The sequence below is a fragment of the Pelecanus crispus genome, chromosome 8 (genome assembly GCF_030463565.1).
Source record: "Pelecanus crispus isolate bPelCri1 chromosome 8, bPelCri1.pri, whole genome shotgun sequence".
In the NCBI taxonomy this organism is placed as follows: Eukaryota; Metazoa; Chordata; class Aves; order Pelecaniformes; family Pelecanidae; genus Pelecanus; species Pelecanus crispus.
This window is the reverse complement of record NC_134650.1, coordinates 26,609,676-26,624,661: the sequence shown is the minus strand read 5'-3', so window position 1 is coordinate 26,624,661 and position 14,986 is coordinate 26,609,676. Positions and strand designations below refer to the sequence as shown.

Here is a 14,986-nt window from a genome sequence, read left to right as displayed (position 1 = left end):
CTCTGCCATTGCCTACATGGCAGACCCACAGGAGCTACAGTGTAGTGCTAGCACAAAGCACCAGGCACATCCCGTTTAACTGCCCTGCTGATGCACCTAGTGCCATCAAAGGTTAAAATAAGCCCCCAGGGAGATCCTTCTAGATGTGCTGGATATCCACAGGTGCCCTCCAAGCCAGGTATTCTACTTTCAGGCACCTCTGCTTCAACAGGTTGCCAGACCTGTATTTGAGGCTAGGGGATCAGCAGTACAAGAGCAGTAGTGTCAACCGTGGGACAGCTCCCTGTCCGCCCCTTTCAGCAGGGTTTGTATGCATGATGGCAAAGAAAGTGCAAGTGGGCAAGCTGGTGAACAGTCCACTGGAAAACTCCTGGTCTGAACTTATGGCTGGCACCACAAACCCGGAGGTGGATGCTACAGCTTGGTCCTGCACACTCACCTGCCGCCTGGCAGTGGATCACCAGGATATTGGCCATTTCTGCAAACTTGACGCTGGAGGGGTTCTTCTTGATCTCCTTGAGGAACTCCCCGAGAGCCACCTCACACCTGCAGAGAAGCAGAGCAGCTGGTTAGCACTCAGTTGCCTTGGACGGAGAAGTTTTGGAGAAGTTATGGAGACCAGCCTCCTACATACATGCACAGAAAGGATGCTGGTGGCACAGCACGTGTGACTCCACACAGGGGCAGGGCCAGGAAGGACAAGGCTGACAAGCTCGTCCTGCTCCAAGGCAGAGACTGCACACCACTGCAAGGATGGAGGCGACGACTGCCCGGAGCCCTCCGCACCTTCCCACAACTCCCCTAACAGCCACACAGGCTCTGTTGAGATCAATGTGAGCCTGGGATGGTGAGCACAGAGGGGAGCAGCGGGGCAGATGATACCCAAAGCTTTTGGTGCTTGTCCCTCGACATGTGGACACTGGGAAACAAAGAAGCAGGGAGGATCCAATAGGGTTTGGCAGCAGGATAGACCCAGGCCAGTCTCAACACTTACTTGTGCCCTACAAAACAGGTCCAGTTACTCTCAGCGTAAGGAGCCAAGATCCTTTGACCTCCCTGAGAACACCCAGCCACTCCTCTGCTTCAAAATGCCTCTCAATCTTGAGACCAGTAACAACGGATCTGAAGAGCCAGCTCACAACTCTCCCTCCTCTTCTACACCCAGGAGATTCTGGGTTGGTGCTGCACCTTGCTGAGAGAGGCTTGTAAGCTTCAAAGCCTGTACACAGAGCTCATACACCATCCCAGAAGCACATGTGAGCCTCTATGGCTCCGACACTGGGCACAAGGGCTGAACCAAGCCAAAACAGTTTGTACCACAGCACAAACAGACCACAGTGTCATCCACAGCCACTCCAGCCACAACAAGCCAGGGAAGGGAGGCCCTTGCCAAGGACACTTTGATCCACTGACCAAGCCAGCCAGATTGCTCCACATCCCATCACGCACATGGGGTTTCACTGCAGTCATACAGAAGAGTTGCAAACAAATGAAGATGGTGAGCAAGACACAGCCCTCATGCCCGGCCAGCCTCCACACTCACATTTTCCTTATCTCTTTGCTGTTGTCTCCCAGGATCTGGAAGAGCCCATCCAGGATTTCTGGCAGGTAATCCAAGAGGTTGATGTCAGGCACAGATTCCAAGACCAGGATCTAGCTCAGGGGAGGGATAAGAAAGAAGAGAGGTGAGTTTTGGAGAAGCTAACTAACATCACCAGCACAAATCTGGTGTGATACTGAGGAATTCAGAGCTGAGCTGTGTGGGATAGCGGGGGAAGGATAAGAGGACAGCACGGAGCCGCCCATCTCAGACAGAAGCTGGGCTAGCACATGAAGCAAGCAATCAGCCTGCAGCATTGCTACATTTCCAATCACAGCTCTGTAAAACAGAGCAGGGATCAGGAACGACGGCCAAGACCTGGGATGGCAAACAGTATGGCTGAAAGAGAGAGCGTACAGGCACGCATCTCTCCCCAGACCCTGGCCAGGCACTGAGAGCTCCTGCCTTGCACAGAAAGGAGAAAGCAAGTAGAGATACCTTGCCTCCTAGAGAGCAACATCCCTCCATCACCACTGGGAGATGGAAAGCAGTCTGGCGCTGTCCCCTGGGAGACTACAACCTCTAGACCACAGTGTAACTATTTATACAAGCAATGCTTTGACTGTATTTTCTAACTTGGTGTGCAAAGTCCTGAACCAGGTTGGCAGAAGTGCAGTATGATGCCCCTGCGACTGCAACAGCGAGACGACATGGAGCTGGCATTTTAAAGAAGCAGGTGAAAAACTGCTGGCTTAAAAAACCTGCCCAAGTAAATTCAGGTGCTTGAGTTCATGTATCGCTGTGGACATCTGCTGTTTGCCCAGACCTGGGGTGCGGATGGATCACAGTATTTTGGAGTTCGGATGGGCAGGCATGTGTGGGGCCATGCACACCTACCCAGGATATGATGAACTGGCGGGCATACTGGTTGTTGGAGTAAATCCTCTCACGCAGCAGTGGGATGAAGCCTACCAAGTCAAACTGGTTGCTCTCTGTCACGATGTCCTGCAGAGCCCAAGAAGAGGGTGTTAGGAGGGATGGCCACCATGCCCACGCAGGCACAGCCACATGGCCTTTTTTAAGGCACATGACAGGAAAAAGATGACAAACAGCTGATGCATGGGTCTGCGGGTCGGGAGACCTGGGGAGAAGGAATCACGAGGTTTGTTCAGGCGATGAGCCAGTAATTGCCCTTGGGCAGGGACTAACGCTGAGTGGGACTCAGAGAGGGAGGCTCCTGCCTGCTGTGTGCAAGCCTGGCTGAACAGGATGGTGGGAGCATCTCTGATTCAGGCCTCAGTGATGTGTTACACACATGAGCAAGCACCTTTGACGTAACCACACGTCAGGGGTGGGAGAGTCCCCTGGCTTTCCTTTAAAGCTCTTCCTACATGCTTGATGGATTTTGTTGCATGGTTAAGTCTCTCGCACCAGCACGGTGGAGCAGATCTCCCAGCAGGGATTTTGCAGCAGGTGATGTGGAGACTGCATGAACTGCTGTGCTAACAAGGAGGGGCAGGACCTAGCAGGGAGCCACTTACCTCCGAATAGTAGAAAAGGAACTGGGAGGTCTGCAAAAGTAAAAGCCCGTCGGCAGGCAGAACAGGAACAGGAACCAAGCCCCCCACCTCCAAGCAGCAGCTCTGCTCCTTGCAGAGCAGTTCCGCTCACTTCTCTTCACTACTCACTTAGGCAAGAGAGGAAGAGCAGAGGAACTGCTGCCTGGGACAGGGCTGCAACCCTATTTGGATTAAAACCTTGCTTGCTTCCCCAGACACCCGGCTCCCAAGAGCTGAACACATGCACAGCACTGCGATAACCTCCCAGCCCCTCAATGCAGCTGCCTGAGATCGCCACCAGACCCTCAATCTAAGAGGCTACAGTCAGTGAGAGAAAGAAATGTTTTGACAGTAGCCACAGGACTGAGATGAGATGGTTTTAGCAGCTGCAGCCTTGGGGACTGACACATCCCCAGCCAGGACATGCCTGCAGCCTGCACACACCAAGCATTCTCAGCTGCAGGGGGGAAAATACCTTGAGAAGCCGATCGAGGAGCTCGGAGCCGCTTTTGACGTTCGGGTCAGGATCAGCAGCCAGCTGCGAACAACAGAAACAAGAGCCATTGCAGCAGAGGGTCCCAGGTCTGTTCCCTGCTCTGCAGCGGAGCTCCCAGCAGGCTCACAGGACTGTTGCTCTCCTTTGGCATTACAGGGATGGACACAGAGAAGTCCCTTTATCTCCAACTCCTCATTAAGCTCCAACAAGTTCCCCTGAAAGACTTCCTAAGGGGGACATCAAGCACCCATTGCTTCCCCCAGCTATGCAGGTTTTCATAGGCCAGCAGCCACATTCTCAAGCGGCAAAGAAATACAAGTTTCCAGCAATAAGCCGCAAAGACAGGCATACGTAGACATGGTTTTGACCCTACAGACCCCGCAAAGCCATTGTGCTGCAGAGCCACCTCGCCTGCAGCAGTTCTGTCAGCCTTATTTCCTAATATCACTCAACAAGGAGCAAGAAAATATATCCTGGAGGTGAGGACAGAGAACAAGGTATCTTACAGTGATCTCCAGCATTCACAACATCAGTGGCCACTGTGCCGCTGCAGAAAATGCTCATTTGGTCCCTCAGACCTGCCTGGGTCAAAGCAAACCAGAGTACTTAGAGAGAAGACCTTGGACAACTTGGTTTGTTTGACCCAGAGAAGATGAGGACTAGAAAACAAGTCTTACTTCTCCAGTGTGGGAAATAAAAACACATAAGGGTTGAGAGGAAGCTTCTTACCTTGCTGAGGCCATCGAAGAGCACATTGAAGTGTGGGAGGACAGAGCCCCTGGCCACCTTGACAATGTTATAGAGGGCCTCACAAGCGTAGTACCGCAGCCGACTATCGGCGTCGTTGAAACATGTCAGCACTGGCTCAATCAGCTCCTTCAGGTAGAGCCCAGAGTCCTGGTGGACAGAAGACTGGTTAGTTGAGGACCATGCCACAGGGAGAGGGAAGAGATGGCGCTGCCCTGGAACATACTGCAAAAATTCAGGCCCATGATGGCACAGTGCATCTATGCTAGACAGGATTTATTAAAGAATTTTGAATTTTATTATTGAAATTATTGAATTTTATTATTCAGGTACAGTGACAGCCAACTGAGCAAGCTGAGAAACTGTTTCAAGGGAGTCTATGCCAGCCACTGAAGCGATGACTGCAGCCGTATTCGGCTGGTTTCAATTCCCAGAGACGTGCAAGAAGTTTGGGCAGTTACTCAAGTGCTCAAGCGCCTTTCAAAGCAAGAGGGGCTGTTTCCCACTGCACACCGCTCATTGCTGGAAACTGGCCCACAGAGAAATCCGTCCCCACCTCCCTCTGCCCTGCAGGCAGGGGATGAGGCAGATCCCCAGCAAAGCCAGCAGTCACCAGCCCTCGCAGCAGTCAGCTGTCAGCCAGGATTTATCCCACTCCACCAGCTGGTTTCTGCACAAACCCACCGAGGTTTCCAGGACCAGGGAGAACATCCCAGACAGCGACAGACCAAGCCTACCTGCACCTTCAGTTGAGCAAAGAAGCCCTTAGTCTGTTGGGCTACTTTTTGTAATGTCAAGACCTGGGGACCGTGGAGGAGATGGTGATACAGGCTTCAAAAAAAGACAGACATTCAGCAGTCCCCAAAGCACCTTCCTGCCCTGTTGTCTCCAGAAATACCAACTCAGCTGTGGTGCCAACTGCCAGAAGAGGAGCAGCTTCAGCCTGTACAACTTCTTAGAAACAAGGAGCTACCACAGCTGGCAGTTAAACTGGACACATCTGTTAGATGAGTGATTTCAGGGCTCTGAATCCCAGGCAAGATTCATTTTACATGTTGAAGTTTGTCCTCCTGCACCATGGAAGAGCCATGCTACGCTGAACTTGATTCTGCCCACAAGCAAATATAGTCATTAATGAAGCTGCTCCCCAGCCCAGAAGACTTTTGCTTAAGGATTCACCAGCACAGCAGGAGTTTCAGACAAACTCAGAGGTGGAGGTAGGAGGTTGGCTTGTTTTGAAGTTAAACACCCCTACTTTAGAGAAACAGGCTGGCATATCCCAAGTGTCTAGCAAAGGAAATGGTAAGAAAATCAACAACATGTGAACTAGCAGATTAAAGAGTTGAACTCTGAGTTTTATCAGTGCCCCTCAAGGCCACCTAAAGCAACTCCTCCATCCCCCAGAGCCAGCTGCACCAGCAGCTCTGGCAGCACGGAGTGCCTGTCCTCAGGCTGTGCAGGAGGAGAAACTGGGTTAACATGCCTGGGCTGAGGGCAGAGCAGAGCTTTGCTCATCCCGCGGAGGAGGGTTTTGCAAACAGATTCTGCATTTTAACAAGAGGACGAAGACAGGAGCGCTGCTCAGAAGCCCCTAGCCACCAGCATAAAGGCAGTTAATGTAAAAGCCATCAGGCTTCAACGCATCCGCTCAGACCGATCGTGACTTAAATTAAATTCTTAAAGAGACTTAAATTAAAATCTACCTGGTAGCTCTTCCAAAAAGCACAGCCTGCTCTTCCCGAGCCCTCTGCTTTCTGTGACATAAACCTCACTACAGACCAAAACAACTCCTTCCCTTGCAGGTGTTTTCAAAAGCCAGCTGCATGGTTTGACTCAAAAGCCCGATGGAGCTGTGAGCCTGCAGAGTCCAGGCTCCCCTCCACAGGGACCTGGATGCTGTGGCATAGCCCTGGAAGCAACTTACTGAGCTTGTTCTCATTAACGAGAGGATAGTTATAAAGAAAGACCTTAATTAGGACAGAAATCAGCCAATTTCCCATGCAAGGAACATCAACATAACACCTCTAGATCTGGACCGACTAACCTATGTGTTCAGCAAGTAAAACTTCTGCCAACCCAACAGACAGCTGCTAGCTCAGGCTAAGGCAGCTTTACACCTTATGCCATTTGTTTGACTACAACTCTTACCCTGTTTGGCCTGCACCTCAGCCCCGCTTCCCAAAGGCCGTGGCTGCGCTGCCAGAGCCAGTTGAGCTGGGGGTGGGAGACAGAAGGGCTGCACCTCTTCTCAGCTCCGTTAACACAAATTAGTAAATGACCTGCTGAGCCCAGTCCAGCCACTGGAGACAGAAGATGGACAGATGCACTTAAACCACGCCTGGGGAGCTGCCAAGAAAGCACTCCTGTGCCCAAGGGACATGGTTGGGTGCAATGGGGAGACTCAAACACAACCCACCCATATGCTGCAACACAGGGAGGGAGCTGGGGAGGTGCGGGGCCACCAGCCCAAGTCTCCCCATCATGCTGACCCAGGAGGAGCCGCTGTTCTCCCACTGCAACCTGCACAAGCCAAAAAAACCCACCTGTACTTACCTTGCCCAGGGCGATGGAGCAAGCGGCCAGGCCAATGAGTCCCCCTTTCCGGCTGTGGGGGTGCTGGGAGAGCGCGAACTCCTGTGACAGGATTTGGATCACGTGTTTGATTTGAGACGTGTTGTTCTGAGCCACAAACTCTCGCACCAGCCTAGGGAGAACGGAGGAAAGCACCCAGGGGTCCTTAGGTTCTGCCCAATACAAACGCCCAGGAGCTTGGCTCCCCGCGGCCATCAGAAACAGGGATTTTCAGCCATGACAACTACCAGAGAAAGCAGTACCAAAACAGGGAACACTCAAGGAACCCACAAGTAAAACCAGAGCTCTCTCCTCCTCCCTGCTCACATCCAACAGCGGCTTGCTGCCCTCCTGCTGCTCCCAGCCTGAAGCCTCCTACACGATTTGTGAACACCCAGTTCAGAATGGACTCTCAAGGGCCACCTCACCAGGGCTGCATGCTTGCAGGGAAGAAGTCACCAGGTCTTCAGACAAACACCCTCTCCAACAAGACAGGTTACAAGGATCATTTACCCCGACACAGCACAAGACGGCAGCAGGGAACCACTCGGCACACACCAGGAGCACTGGTGGCTTGGTAGGGAATTGTTGCCCACCAGACCCATGCCCAGCACCAAGATTTTGGACCTTTCCAGCCACCCACCAATCGCTTCAGCTGGTATTCCATATATCTTATGTACTCTTATACAGCACAAACCTTAATAAAAAGCAGACAAGGTTTCCACATGCAATACCTGCTCCTCCTCAGAAACTTGCAGCTCGTTACCCAGAGATATTTAATACATCAGCTGCACTTAAATGAAGAGACCTATAATCCTGCTCCAGCCTACAGAACCACTTCAAGGTCCTGGGTCGCCTGAACAGCCCTTCAACCCTGGCTCTCCCTGCAGCAGAACCACTGGCCAGCCAGGGAGGCCCAGGCAGCTGTGCAGGCAGCTGGGCAGGCAGAAGCACACAGCTGGAGCATTGGTGGTTCAGTGGTAGAATTCTCGCCTGCCACGCGGGAGGCCCGGGTTCGATTCCCGGCCAATGCAGCATCTTTTTTTCTTTGACTTCTATCCATAATGTGCATCTCAAAATCTCAGCTTAAATAAGGATCTTTATCTCAATCTTCAATGAAGGTGCAAAAGCTTCCACTTTTGCTTGAGCAAAAGCCCACCTCCATACAGGTTTTCTTTTGGTACTATACTGAATCTCATGCTGCCCTCCCTAGACGGGTGCTATCAGCCAGTCACCCACTTCATAATCCAGGAAAATCGTTATAGAAGATGTTTATGAACTTTTTCCCCCCAAAACAATTAACACCAGTTCTGTTCTCACCCTGCTCTGAGCAAAGCAGCTGCCCCCTTTCTCCCTGGGGACATCACGCAGTCCCCCGCCCCCGCTCTTCCCACTCAGGACACGAGTTCTCCAACAGCTACAGCCCAACCAACTCTTGCAAACTGTTGATTTAGGGCAAACAGCTCCGATCTCCAGTCCCATGTCAGCAGCAGGCTCCAGCAGGAGGAACACACCGAGCTCGAGCAGCACAGACCAATGGGGCAACCTTTCTACTGCCTAGATTTAATGAACGGAGCTTTGTTTGAACAGGATTAACATTACAGACTTCCTTCAAGAGTTTAAAGGGCTCAAGATTTAACTAATGAGGCAAAAGGCACCCAGCAGTGACTTGCAGTGTCAGAGAGTCTGTGGGCAGCAGGAGCTGCTCCCACATTATCAGCCAGAGGACAAGGAGGTACCTGAGCTGAGAGGCAGCAAGTCCCTCCCTCACTCAATGTGGTAGACATGGGAGAGGTGGTACTGGTGACGTTCTGTGATGGGTTTAAGCTGATCTAAAACTGTGTCTCTGCACAAAGGGTTGGCCCTTACCCTTCTCCTCCTTATAGCCTTCCCAAATTGGGTTATCCAGCTTGATCAGCTGAACTGGCTGATCCCAAAATCAAACTTTGGATGGCATAAGCCAAGCACGAAACCCTAATCCTGGGGCAGAATAAGTCTGCAGAGCTGCTTGGATAAGGAGCACCATACTGCACAGCAAGGAAGGTGCAGCTACTGAAGCATCCCTGTGGCTAGAGATGTAAGGAGAGTGCAGCACATCCACCACAACCCACCCTTAAGAAGCTATTCCCATGAAGAAGAGAGAAACTGAGCAAAAGATAAACATGTTGAACAGAAGAAGGGACTAGATGCATTGGCTTTGTACCCCATCAAACACTCATCAGTTTTCTCTACTGCCCAGGTACACCGTCCACATTTGAGACACGTGTCTCCCACCCCGCATCCCTCCCGCATCCCCTGCCGAAGCCTGAGCAGAGCAGCTCCATCCCCATGTCACTGGCCACCACAAGCGGCTGACTGCTCCCCTCGCAGGCTCGCGGTAGCCACATCTCCCACCCTCCGGCTTGGATCATCGCTCCCAACCCTGCTGGGAGCTGTCCCCTGAGAGAACGCTTCAGACCTCCTCCATGAGCTGAGTTCTCAGGCAGTGCTTGGGGAGGACGCAGCCCATCCCAGGCAAAGCAGTGGACCAGAGCAGCACAAAGCACCCAGATCAACGCAGCCAGAATGAGAAGATGCACAGTGAACGCGTACATGCAACGCTAGAGAGGACATGACCATACCAGCAGGTGCCCACAGACCTTCGCCTGGGATGCTCTGAAAGGCATCAGGTTCAGGCTCTTTGCCTGAGCTCTGCTAAAACAGCAGCGATGCAGAAAGAAGTAAAGGCAACACCCAAAGGCCGGGGACAAAAGCAGGCACTTCCCTCTGCACTGGGATCGAGTGTGGGACAAGCTCAGGTGAGACCTCAGGGGAGAGGTGGGATGGCACCACGAGGCGATGAACCCAGGCTGACGTGAGACAGACCCTGGACAACAGGCACGGCTGTCCCAGCACCAGCCTGCTGCCCAGTGAGACCCTCTCCCTGCCTGATGGCCACTCCATGGGGGTGAGGCCCAGGCTCGTGTGGCAGCTCACGCTGCCCTTACGCCCCATCCTCAGCCTCCTCCCCTGGGGGGTTTCTGGGCTGGCACCCCCATGCAGCTGTGTGTCTACCCAGGAGTCCTCTGTCTCCACCGTTTCCACTAATTCTGGTTTACTGACCTGATCCAGGGGCTGCACATCTAGAGCCATGCTCCCTCCCTGCTCTGTCCCCCAGCCATGGTCAGGCTGGGCACAGAGCCGGCCGCCTCCACAAGCATCGCAGAAGAACAAGTACCGCGCTTCCAACGAGTTTCTGAAGTTACGCTACTCACACATTTATTTTGTGCAGCGCAGCGTAATGGCGCTGGGGACCCACCGTCAGACCGGGCTCTCTGCGAGGGGCTCGCCGCACGACCCCCGCCCTGGGACACGCCCTGAACCGGCGGGTCCCCGCTTGTGGCCGGAAGCCGATGGCCTCGGAGATAAACCCCGGTGACCGCTGCTACGGGGATGGGAGGCACGGAGCAGCTCTGGAGGAGAGCCCCTCCTGCCCGGGCGCTGTCCCTGCAGGGCCACCATGCCACCACCGGGCCTGCAGCCCCCTGCTGCCCCGGACCCCCCGGGGTGAACGCTTCCCTCGGACTCTCTGGGTGCCCCTGGGGGTGACCCCTTCCACCAGACCCCCCAGTTTCTCCTGGGGTGACCCCCTCCCCCGAAGCCCCAGCTCCCACCGGAGAGCCGAGCCAGTCCCCTCCCGCGGCCGGACCCACGGTGCACGGCCAGACCCCCACCCGCCGCCCAGCAACCCGAGCCGGCTCCCGCCACCTCGGGGCCGCAGGCGGCCCCAGGACACTCCCCCCCCCCCCCCCCCCCAGCTTTTCCGGGGCGCCGAGCCAGCCTCCACCCCTCTCCCCGGCGCGCTGGGGTAGCCCGGAGCGGCACCGCCCCCGTTCCCCTGCAAACTCCACCGCTCACTTCTCGATCTCGAGCGCCGCCACCTTCCTCTTCTCGTAGAGCTTGTCGTTCAGCGCCCGCACCACGCTGGGCGCCAGCGGCGCCAGGTCCCGCTCGGCGTTCATGGCCCCGCCGCCCCCCGGACCCGCCGCCGCCACCGGCGGCCACGTGACCCCGCCCGGCCAGCCCGCCCACGTGACCCCTCCGCCACGCCCCACAGCGCCCCCGCGCGGCGCGGAGGCCGCCTGCTGCGCTGCACCGCGCCGTGCCCCGCCGCCAGGGGCGCCCTTCCCCGGCCCCGGCCCCTCCCGTCGCCTCAGCACCGGCTCGACCGGAGCCGCTGCTCCAGGGTGCGCTGGGTTTATTCAGGTAATTAAACAAACGCCCACTGTGAGAAGCAGCTTTGCCCAGGGACCCCTGGGGGGGCACAGGTCACTTGTGAGGGGGGAGACCCCTGAGGTAGTACACCCAGGAGACAGCCGCCCCCCCGCCACCAGCAGCCCGGGGGCAGGAGACCACCAGCTTGCTGGTGACAGGGGCTGGGCCACCCTCGAAGGAGACTGCGATGAAGGCGCTCTTCTTGGCGCGCAAGCTCTCAGGGCCCCTGACGGTGAAGGCCGGGTGCTCCACTGTGTACCGGAAGGCCGTGGGCTGCAGGAAGACATTTTTGAAGGGGATAGAGTTGGTGCCACCAGCCTTGATGGGGAAGGGGCCCTGGGGCTTGGGAGGGAGGGCGAGGCCGAAGAGGGGGATGCTGTACTCCCCCCCAAGCAGCGAGGAGAGCTGCAGCGTGGCCCTGGCTTCACCCAGCTGGCAGGGCTCGTAGGTCACCTCCACGCTGACCTCTGAGCCCCCCGGGCTGGCGGGAGCCACACTGATGGTTTTCTCCGTCTGAAAGTCGGCACAGTTGGTCTGCACAGGGGAGAGAAGAGACCGTGGTGGGGGTGGGTCACAAAAGCAGAGACAGCACCTCAGAAAAAAGACGATGGTCCCCTGCCATCATGTTGACTGGGGTCCCCTTCCCTTGCCTGTCACTGCACCTGTCCGACCACACTATACCCCTGGTGAATGCCCACTATGAATGGCCACAAGGAGTGTCCAAACATGCCAAGCAGGAACAACCCTGCACCCAAACCCCAAGAGACCTCACTGCCGGAGCTGGGCTTTAAGGCGGACGTCCAGGCACCATGGAACCTGCAAAAGCAACTCCAACAAAGGCAGCAGAGAGGGGTCTGCAAGTGAGGACAGTCCAGCTGGGGACAAGCCCAGCACTGGTAGGAAGACCCCCGGGCTCACATGGCCACCCTGGCTATGCCAGGCCAAGCTAGAGGGGCAGGATCCCTCAACAAAGAGGGCTGAGGCTGGCCAGATGAGCTGCCTCCCAGCAAGAGCCCAGGGCAGACTGGTGTCACCTGGAGGAGGTAGTCCGTCTTCTGCCGGCTGTAATTCATGAATTTGGTGGTGATGGTCTGACTAGAACCCAGTGTTGTGCAGAAGTGGAGAGGCTTCTCCAGTCTGTTCATGGTGGCTTTCAGGTGCAGGCTGTAGTAGAAAGAGCCCAAGTCGCTGCTCTGGAGCACCAGGCGCCCGGTGCTCTCACCCATTTTCAGTGGCTGGTACTCAAAGACAAGATCGGCCTGGGAGGAACAAAGGGAAAAGCCACTGGGTCAGGCAGAGACAGGGAAGGCAGGGCCCAAGATGGGGAAAATTGGTCCCTTGTGTGCTCATACAGTGCTGGGAAGACAGCCCAGCACCCTCACTTCAACTCCTTCTCTCTGGGTCAGAGCCCTGCTGCATGTGGGGGACAGTTCACTTGGGGGACCATCCCCAACAGGTGAGAGCCCTCCAGCACTATCCCTGAAGCTTCCCACCCTAAAATGCCCCTACACTCCCCCAGGCCACACACCACCTCTTATCAGTCTAGGCTGCAAATACCCTGCCAGGTGGCGTGAGGCATGCCCTGCAGCTACTCTAAACTGAAAATACCCACACTAAATAAGGAGCATGTGGCACAAGAACCTGCCACATGAGGCCCGATGGGAGCATATCACAAGGGGTAGCATGGCAGACTCAACCAGTGCAGGGCAATTCCCACTAGGTATATTCTCCCACACTGCTTCCCCTCCAGATTATCAGCAGGTGGGAGCTGTCAACCTTGGAAAGCAGCCCCAGATGGTTCATGTAGGGCATCACCCTCCCCTGCTCCCCGAAAGACTGCAGGGAGAGGAGAGCATACTGGCTGAGCTTTGCTCTTACCTCTGACTGCGCAGGAACAGTGAAATGTGGGGGAACATTGACGTCGGGCACTTTGCAATCTATGGTGAATGTCACCGGGACAGGCAGAGGGTTGTCCACCTTGACGGTGGAAGACACTCTCTGCCGAACAGCAGTGGTCACTTCAACAGTGCTGATGGGTCCTGAAGCAGTGGCCTTGAAAGTCACCATGTAGAACAAGTACTCCTCAGTCACCTCGTTGAGGAAGGTTACCTGAATCAGAGAAAAAGGGAAGTGCTGATCATTCTGCACATAAAAATATACCAGCTGTCCTAAGCCAGGTCAAGGAGCCCCATAAGCTCAGCACCCTACTTCCAAGAATGGCCATAAGCAGCCACCTAGGAAAAGTGCAAGACTGGGGAAAGCATGTGTGGTATTTCCATTTCATAGTCTCCTGACTGCCCATTGCTTCCAGCTCACCAATGTCCTGACCCACCTGTGTTTAGCAGCCCCCAGTGGGGCCCTCACAGAGAGACTGACACATGAGTGGGCTGTGTGGAGAGGTGCCTGCTGTTCAGCACCCACCTAGGACACCTACAGTCCCACCAGTGGGCACGTGGAGGTACAAGAACAGGTGTGTGTTAGCTCAGTGAGCGAACACTGAGCTCCTTGAAGGGCCCCACAGCCTGGTGTCCACACTTACCACTGTGTTAAAGACTCCTTCCTTGTAGGAGAGGAACGTGAGCTTGTAGTCCTTCTTGGCAGAGCCTGGCACATCAATGTATTCCAGCCCCTGCAGCACAGAACTGCTTTCCAGGTTTTCTGGTTTGAGTATGTCCACTACCACAAGGAACCTGTGGGTGAGAAGGGTGCAGTGAAGGTAAACAGGAAGGACTCCCATAGGATACCCATCATGTGGGGGTACAACACAGCCCCTCTCATCCTCAATGCCTCAGGCAGAGGGAGCCAGCTCTCATCCACCTTGGAGGAAAGCCCTCCAGGATTGCTCTGCATAGGCAGAACATGGGTAGTGTGATCCCAGACACCTATGGCCAGAAATGGCCAAGGAGAGTTTAAAGCTTGCAGGAAGGAGCTTCCAGGCAGTGGGTTGCTGATGGGATGAGACTTCCTGGGCCAGACTCACCTTTGTGGTCTGTTCAGCCAGTTGGAGACGGGGATGAGCTCAGTGTAGGAAGTCCTACACGGTACCTGCCGGAAAATGGTCCCTGAGCACTTTGGGGCCTCAGCAGTCCCTTGCAGGAGGTAGTACAAGCCTGTCCCATCCGGCAATGGGAAGAAGATGGAGCCCTAGAAGACAAGTAATAGGATAAGTGAGCTCTCCTGCTCTCTGTCTGGACCAGTTACTGGCTCTCAAGCACACCTGGACAGTCCCATATCTCAGGCTGTCTCACCTGAGCAGCTTTGAGCAGGTCCAGCTGGCAGAGCTGTGACCACAGCCCTGTGTCCTGCATAGGTGGAGATGGCAATGTTGTACCTGCTTGGGCTGGCACAGCCACAGGACACAGAGGCAGCATGTCTGAGCAAAGCAAGGAAACACCAGCCCTACAGCAGAGCTGGTCTGACCTTCCTAACACCCCTTTGCCTTACTAACTTGCTGTCTTGGTTTCGGCTGGGATAGAGTTAATTTTCTTCCTAGTAGCAGACATAGTGCTGTGTTTTGGACTTAGTAGGAGAAGAATGTTGATAACACACTGATGTTTTTAGTTGTTGCTGAGTACTGCTTATACTAGTCAAGGACTTTTCAGCTTCCCATGCTCTGCCAGGTACACAAGAAACTGGGAGGGGGCACAGCCAGAATAGTTGATCCAAACTGACCAAAGGGCTATTCCATACCATATGACGTCATGCTCAGTATAGGAACTGGGGGGGGTTGGCCGGGGAGCAGCGATCGCTGCTCGGGAACTGTCTGGGTATCAGTCGGCGGGTGGTGAGCAATTGCATTGTGCATCACTTGCTTTGTAT

General features: G+C 54.9%; 2 protein-coding genes and 1 non-coding gene across 5 annotated transcripts in view; 1 reads left to right on the top strand and 2 right to left on the bottom strand.

Annotated features, from left to right (window-relative positions):
- The window catches only part of VAC14 (VAC14 component of PIKFYVE complex), a 64,620-nt gene extending 53,706 nt beyond the window's left edge, over nt 1-10,914 (bottom strand). For all 3 annotated transcript variants that reach the window (XM_075714840.1, XM_075714838.1, XM_075714839.1), the window contains exons 1-7: nt 10,811-10,914; nt 6,896-7,046; nt 4,325-4,492; nt 3,575-3,637; nt 2,438-2,545; nt 1,544-1,653; nt 440-546 (exon numbers count right to left, since the gene is read on the bottom strand). In XM_075714840.1, coding sequence (XP_075570955.1) covers nt 440-546; nt 1,544-1,653; nt 2,438-2,545; nt 3,575-3,637; nt 4,325-4,492; nt 6,896-7,046; nt 10,811-10,914 — 811 coding nt within the window. The remainder of the gene's footprint in view (nt 1-439; nt 547-1,543; nt 1,654-2,437; nt 2,546-3,574; nt 3,638-4,324; nt 4,493-6,895; nt 7,047-10,810) is intronic.
- Nucleotides 7,877-7,947, top strand: TRNAG-GCC (transfer RNA glycine (anticodon GCC)). The gene has a single exon. It is a non-coding gene; the product is annotated as a tRNA-Gly (tRNA).
- A 307-nt stretch (nt 10,915-11,221) lies between the features above and the next one.
- The window catches only part of HYDIN (HYDIN axonemal central pair apparatus protein), a 153,238-nt gene continuing 149,473 nt past the window's right edge, over nt 11,222-14,986 (bottom strand). The window contains exons 80-84 of the mRNA XM_075714834.1: nt 14,148-14,311; nt 13,707-13,857; nt 13,046-13,276; nt 12,202-12,426; nt 11,222-11,701 (exon numbers count right to left, since the gene is read on the bottom strand). Of these exons, the coding sequence (XP_075570949.1) occupies nt 11,222-11,701; nt 12,202-12,426; nt 13,046-13,276; nt 13,707-13,857; nt 14,148-14,311 (1,251 nt within the window). The remainder of the gene's footprint in view (nt 11,702-12,201; nt 12,427-13,045; nt 13,277-13,706; nt 13,858-14,147; nt 14,312-14,986) is intronic.